The sequence below is a fragment of the Galeopterus variegatus genome, unplaced genomic scaffold, assembly GCF_000696425.1.
Source record: "Galeopterus variegatus unplaced genomic scaffold, G_variegatus-3.0.2 Scaffold845, whole genome shotgun sequence".
Taxonomy (NCBI): Eukaryota; Metazoa; Chordata; class Mammalia; order Dermoptera; family Cynocephalidae; genus Galeopterus; species Galeopterus variegatus.
The window spans coordinates 880342-887673 of record NW_007726956.1 but is presented as its reverse complement, the minus strand read 5'-3'; the positions used below and the strand labels follow the sequence as shown (position 1 = coordinate 887673).

Below are 7332 nucleotides of genomic sequence, written 5' to 3'. Positions count from 1 at the left end.
CAGGGGCTTCCACGATATTCCTCATGTTCTGTTTCTTGTAGTGGGTGGTGAGTACATCAGCATTCACAGTATTGCTTTGGGGCATATTTAAAAATTTTTTTAATCTCATAATATGATACCATTTTTTAGGGTCCATGTAATACTTTATATTTTCTATACACATATATATGTAGATAGATGCATAGAAAAAGTTCTAGAAGGATGCACTCCAAACAGATGATAGCAGTCACCTCCACAGAGATGGGAGAAGGGGGTAAGATTTAGGGAAGTGGTAAAGGGGGCTTTGTTTTGCTTAAAAATAGATTTTCTTGTTATTTGTACGATTAAGATTCTGTCTGTTTAAAATGGAAAGCTTCAGCTAAAAGAAAATACAATTACTGGACTTGAAGGATTTCAATCCAGAGATTTGAAGAGTCAGAATGTTGACGGCTGTGCAGTTCCACAAGTGGATTGGCCAGCGACCTGAAGAGCAGGACGGGGTGGGGGGTTCCCCTCAACCCCCGTGTGGGGACGCTCAATCCCTGGGACTCCATGGCTCACCACTGGGAAGGCCCATGACATGTGGATCTGCTGACTGCATGCTCCAACCTTCTCTGTCCCCTCTTCCCAACTGCTTCTGTGTTCCTTCCACTTTGGGGACAGATGGCCGCAGGTTGCAGGAATTAGACTCTCTGCATGAATGTGCCTGTCCCCCTGCAGGTCGGAATTTTCCAGTCAGGGGATGGGAGTCCTGGATGTGAAATGTTTCTGGACCTACCTTTCAGCAGCTGCTTTCTTGTTCCAATCCAGGTTGCTTCCAGCAGTACGCAGTGATGGGGGGGGTGCAGGGGTGAACTCGGGCATTTCCAGAACTCCCAGGGAGTGACATCCAGGGGAATGGGGTTGTTGGAATGCCGGGCTCCTGCTGTGACCCAGTCCCTGGCTTGCAAAGGTGGGGGGATGGGAGGCTGATCCTGCAACAACTTTGGTTGGGGACAGTAACCCCAGTCTGGCTGCCACCCCCTTCCCACCTCAGGCATCTGATTACAGTGGAGAAAGTCGATAATTCCATCCAAAGTCCTGCAGTGCCATCTCCTGACTGTGGGATCTTGGATCCCTCTCATGACCTCAGCCTTCACATCTGGGAAGTGGGGGCTGGCAAGCCTCAAATGGTGATGACAAGGGCTTGGGGCATGGTGGAGGGGAGCCCAGGTGCACGCCTGCACCTGTGGGCAGAGCCTCTTTCTGCCCTCTGTCACTTCCTGAAGGGATGAACCTGTCTCAAGTCAGGGACTGTGTTGGAAGCTCAGCTCCACAAGTTTTGGAGCCTTCCTGTGCCCGACCCAGTGCTGGACACTGGGCGTCAGAGATCAAAACAGCACAGGTGTGTTGTAAATGCCACCCGGGTGCCTTGTAAAGGACGTTTTGTAAAAAGCCTATGGTCTTGGCATTTGTTTCTGAATGCCAGGGTCTTTGCCATTTGCCCTACTTTGAAATAAAAAAGAAAAATGCGTGCAAGCATACAAAGGGGAGTGCCAAAACAGCAGGGGGTGTGGGTGTGCAGCTGGATGTCCTGGGCCCCCAGGGAGAAAGAGCGGAGACAGAGAAAGGGGCTGTGGAGCGGGCTCTGCATGCACTCGGGGCAGCCCACTTCACCGACTCAGTTTCCTCCTCTATAAGAAGGAGGGGGAGAGAGAGTCGCTGCCTTGGAGAGGCCGAGGGGCGTTGCCAGAGAACAGGCCTGGGAGCCACACAGGTGTGGGTTTGAGTCTTGGCTTTGCTGCTGTTTTGTATGCAGCATAGATTCTCTGAGTGGAGTGGTCATTGCACCTGCTCTGTAGGTGCTTCTGAGGATTCACTGCGACGATAAAGCAATCGGACCTGACACAAAAGGAGCCCTCCTGATGGCATGGCTATGTATGATGTTGTTATGAAAATCTTGTGAAATTCCAGTGAGGAGTGAGGTGGGCAGGCTCTGCAACGTGTTAGACCCACAGAAGTGTGGATTACTCATGTGACAGCATTCTTCTCAGGGACAGCAGTCCGTGCTGTAGGAAGAGGGTCATTCATAGATTGGCCTCAGGAGGGCAAATCAGGCAGCATCGCATAGTTCGATTGACGACCCCCACCTTGGCCACCCAGCTGCCTTGGCTCTTACCATGCTGCATAGAAGGACACAGAGCCAGAAGAATGGGGTCCTAGCCCCACTTTTGCCCATCTTTGCTGTGCAACATCAGGCAGGTTGCTCACCCTCTCTGAGGCCCATTTCCTCCACATAAAGGAAGGACTGGAACTCGAGGATGCAGCATCACTCCTCCTCCTAAATTCAGTGGGTCTGAGAATCCCGAGAGAATGGAAAGTAAACAGGAGATGGCCCTCTGAGCTGCCAGCCAGAGGCCAGGGCGTTCGCACTCTTATCTGCTCATTCGCTCATTCTCAGCTTTACCTATGGTTGAGTCAAGGCCTGAGCCAAACCGCCCTGGCTGCATTGCCCACAGCTGTGCGACAGGCCAGTTCTGAACCTCTGATATTAGTTTTCCTCTCCATAAAGTGGGATGATGATATTATACCTCATTGGGATAGTCATGAGGAGTATAAAGCATGTAAGAATATTGCCTGTATACCTCTGAGAGAGATTAGAGATTCCTGACTTACAGATGAGGAAACAGAGACTCTGATCAGATGAGCATCAGATAAGAAGGGAGATCCCTGTGTAACAAAAGGTGACTCTGGGAGGAGAGCATGGCTGTGAACCTCTCACCCACTCCAGCCTTGCTGGCCTCCTCGGTGTTACTCAGACACGCCAAGCTTATTTCTGCCTCAGGACCTTGACACTAGCTCCTCCCTCTGCCTGGAACGCTCCTTCCCCGCATCTTCCCTTCCTCAGTTCTCAGCCCACATGTGCCCTCTGGGAGAGGCCTTCTCTGACCACCCATCCAGTGCAGATGGCCTCCTTCCCCCTCCCGTCCTCTGCCTTCCTTCCCCCTTCAACTTTACTTTCATCCTCCATCTTTACTGCCACACAAAATTATATATTAGATTCCATGTTTATTTCCTATCTCCCCCTTAGAATGTAAACACGATGAAGGCAGATATTTTGTCTTATTCACCATTGTGTCGCCAGTCCAAAAGCGGTATCTGGCACATGGAAGGTGCTTGGTAGCATTTGAGGAAGGGAGGGAGGGAGGGAGGGAGGAAGGAAATGGCACCACAGCTAGCCCAGAATTTCTCCCTAGCCCCAGTCCAACTCCCTTTGGGTCATGACTGGCACAATGACAGCTGCTATGCCATCTGTCATGCAGCTACTGCGTGTGGTATGCCTTCTTGGAACCCGTGACATAGCTGTTATGATCCCATTTTACAGTAGCATAATCAAGACTCCCTGAAGAAAAGCGGCTTGCCAAGGTCTCGTGGCCCTCAAGTGGCAGAGCCAGTCTTGGAATCGCTTGGCCCGACTCCAGGGCTCAAGCCCCGTGCGCTCCGTGGCTCGAACTTCTCAGTGCCAGAGGCATTGAAGCCACCCTGGAAAGCAGTGTCATCGCAGGCTGCAGGCGGCGAGTGCATTTTAGCAACAGATTTCCAGGTTTGCAGCGCCGGCCGAGAAGGGGCTCTCGCCCGCGCCCCGCGCTCCCCGCCGGGCGTGCGACTTTGCGCGAGGGCGCCGCGGGGCGGCCATGCCTGCCGCTGCCGTTGCCATGGCGACGCGCGCCTCGGCGATTGGTCCAGCGCGGCCGCACTACGCGGCTCCCCGGGCGCGGGGGCGCGGCGCGGGGCGGGGGGGCTCCTGTGCGCGCCCCTCCTCCGGATGCTGCGAGCGCGAGCCCGGCGCAGACTACCCCCGCCTGGCCCTGCTCGTCCCCACGCCCCGCCACCCCGGATGTGCGGGAGGGAGAAATCCCGAGGTGGCCCCAAGTAGCAGCGAGGCAAACGCCCCCGCCTGACCTGGCGACCATGGTGACTGGACGTGTTCGCAGGCTCCTGGGCACGGTGTGAGCCCTACGTGCCAAGGGCCCCTCCGGAGCCCGCTCCTGCCAGCCCCCCCGCTCCCAGCCCAGCCTCCCTGGATGAGCCCGCCACCCCCGGGAATGTGACTCGCCCCTCGATTTAATTTCATTCCCGTCCACTTCTCGCCCGAGCATCCTGTGCTGCCTCTAACCACGTTGAGCCTCCCCAGCTGCAGAGGGAGAGAGAGAAGGGAGAACGACTCAGACAGGATGGCTTGCAGAAGACGCTATTTGTGAGTATATGTGGCAGGTTGGTGCCTCAAGCCCAAGGCCGGAGGGGCCTCAGCTGAGCTTGGAGCTGGAGTGAGGGGCTCGGCGTGGGGAGGGGCAGACGGCTGTGCAGGTGGCTTGCAGACGGAGCTGGCTACCCTGCAGTGGAGGTGTTTGTTGGTGGTGACGATGAGAAAAAGGCTATTAGTCAGCAGGTCTTCATCGGGCTATGAAATTCCCTATCTCTGAGAGCAGGTACCTCCCCTCCCAAATCCATGTACAGGGGCCCCTGACCCACTGCTACTGTTTTGGCTTTTGGTACAGCCCACAGAATGTCAGTTTGGGAAAAGCCTCTCGTGTCCAGCACGACTATGCCCAGCACTTCAGCCATGCCTGATGGAAGGTTGGCGGGCAGGCTGAGGCAGGGGGCAGGATGCTGTGTCCTCTAGGGAAGATGAGGTCCAGCCCACCTTCCGAAGCAGGATGGCATCAGTGTCCAGCTGTGCTGCCCAGGGGTTCCGTGGGCCAGTGACAGAGCGCCTGTCTGCTGGGCCTAATGCCAGCGGCAGAGGCTGTTAAAGTCTGGATGGGGCGGTGACATCACAGGCCGGGGTATTTATGGAAACCCAAGCCCATGCTTCATTAAGCCAGGCTTCCCAGGGGGCAGTGGGATTCAAATGACAGCTTCCCTCGCAACTCTCTGGGGCTCTACACTGTGCTATTCTGGGATGAGCAACCTTTGCCCTCCTCTGGGAACCTAGGCCATGGGCAATGAGGCTCACCTTCAGGTCTCCACCTGTCCTCACCTATTTGTGCAGTGCCAGGGCCGTTGGGGCTGTTCAGTGACCTCAGACCTTGTGAGGATAGAGAGCAGGGCTGGATCCTCTTGGGCTGGGTTCAGTCCCCAGGACTAAGAAAAGGAGGCTGGAGTTATGTGCAGAGCCCTCTGGGGGGCTGCCCCAAAGCCTCACAACTTGCTGGAGCCCCCATACCATGGCAGGGGCCTGTGGAACCCCTAATTAAGCAGCAGCGCCTCCTCCTCTCCATGGAGGGGCAGCTCTCTCACTAATGGAGCAGGAAGGAGAATAAACATAGCCCTTGCCACTGTGTCAGCAGGCGCCAGGCAGGAGCCCACGGGTGACGCCGAGGGCCTCTGTGTCTATAGTTTGCTGTGATGCTCACTTGCCTTTTTAGTGAAAAAGCCCAAAGGTTGGTTTGTTAATATGAGCAGAACACACTGAATTCTCACTCCCTGTGGAAGGCCCTGGCTGTATTTTTGGAAACAAATAGTAAACCCTTTCCCAGCGTGGCACTTCTGTTGCTGGGAATATGTCCTCCCAAGACAGCTTTCTGCTCCCTGCCACACCTTTGCCTGGGCCCAGGAGTCTGATGTGGGAGAAATTCTCAACTTTCTGGGTTGTTAAGCCCTGGGGAGGGAGATGTCATGAGGATGAAATGTCACCAATTACATTGAGAGCACCCGGCCCAGCACCTTGTCTCCAGTGCTCAGTAATGCAATCCTCATAACAGCCTTGTCTGGGCAGGCACTAGGACCCCCACTTTAGAGTTGGGGAAACAGAGGCTCAGCAAAGTTCCCGTGGATCCTTGGAGTGTACTAGCACCAGGTGGGGATTTTAGCCCTGGCTCAACACTGGAATCACTTGAGGAGCATTAACAAAATGCCTGTCCTGAGTCCCATCCCTAGAGATTCTGGTTTATGTGTCTGGGGGAGGACTCCAGCATCAGACTCATCTTAGTTCTCCATGTGATTTTAATGTCCAGCTGTGGCTGACATTCTATGGATGCAGCGACTCACTGTGGCAGCATCGCCCAAGACTATCCAATCGTGATTTTGCAGGAGACACTGTTACTATACAGATTCCAGTCTCCTTCCCCAGAGAGTCTGATTCAATCTGTCAGGGGCCCAGAAACCTGCAAGTGAACACATGGCCTCTGTCAGGTTTGCTGATATGTGGACTAAGCCTGTCGTGCCTGCTTGCCTGGGAGAGGGGCTGGGTTGGTCGGGCTCAGCGCCCCCTGCCTTTCTTTCCGGTGGGTCTTTTCATTCTCTTCCAGCCCTCAGGCTCTCAGTCTGGGCACCATGACATCCAGGCCATTCCCACCCCACCCCTACATCCTGCCACCAGAGATTCCAGAGACTGGAAAGGTTTCTAGAGAGGAGCAATTGCCTCTGTTTTTACAGAAGGATTTTGAGACCCAGAGCAGGCCTTGATGAGGTCGCCCGATGGGCACCTGATGCACCTGTGTCTGCTCACCAATCCATGCCCACCCCAGGCTGGGCTCTCCCAGCACCTGCTGCTCAAACCTTATTGTCCCCAAGGCTTTCAGTGTGGAAAGGAGATGGAGAGTGTCTCTAGATGTTCACCTTTCCTGGCAGCTGGAAACACAAGCCCAGCAGCATTGTAGCCAATGCTAGAGCCGCCTTGTTTGGCTTCAAAGCTTTCTCGTGCCCAGTCGCCTCATTGACTCTCATTGGCTGCTGCAAAATGTGGTGCTATTGATCCCATTTTACAGAGGAGGAAACCAAGGCTCAGAGAGGGGAAGGAACTCGATCAGGGTTACACAAATATTTCCCACAATAGTGTCCCTTCCTCCCCCACACCAGACCTGAACAGACTTGCTCCCCTGTCCCTGTTCATGCCATGACATGCTAGCAGGTCCTCCCTTCCCCACTGTCCCTGCCTCCCTGTACTCCGTTTTCTCTCCCTCCACTTTCTGGGCCCAGGGCAGCATTATGGAATCTAGACTCTCATTGAGAGGAGGGTGGGTCCTGGCCCTTCCTCATGGAGGTGGCATTGCAAACAGGATGAAAGATGACAGTGAAAGTGGGAGATTTATTAATCCAGTGGAGAAAAGCAAGAGGTCTCTAGGAATCAGTTCCTTAATCAAACTTGCTAACAGCTGAGGTCATTATTGTACTGACAGCTAATTATTGGTGTCTTAATAAACGTCAGCCCCCTCTTCAGACGGTCACTATGCAGTGTCTTCATCAACTCACGTGCACTGCACTCTGTCCTCGTGGGCATGTCACATCCTGTGACTTGAACACAGGAAGCGGGGCTGGGAAGGATTTGCAGAGCGAGAGGCACCCGGGGGATGGGGGTGGGGTGGGCGGGGG

At 54.5% G+C, this 7332-nt stretch overlaps 1 protein-coding gene across 3 annotated transcripts in view; it reads left to right on the top strand.

Annotated features, from left to right (window-relative positions):
* The first annotated feature begins 4157 nt into the window (after nucleotides 1-4157).
* The window catches only part of IQSEC1 (IQ motif and Sec7 domain 1), a 174624-nt gene continuing 171449 nt past the window's right edge, over nucleotides 4158-7332 (top strand). For all 3 annotated transcript variants that reach the window (XM_008572882.1, XM_008572884.1, XM_008572883.1), the window contains exon 1: nucleotides 4158-4216. In XM_008572882.1, coding sequence (XP_008571104.1) covers nucleotides 4194-4216 — 23 coding nt within the window. In that variant the 5' untranslated portion in view covers nucleotides 4158-4193. The remainder of the gene's footprint in view (nucleotides 4217-7332) is intronic.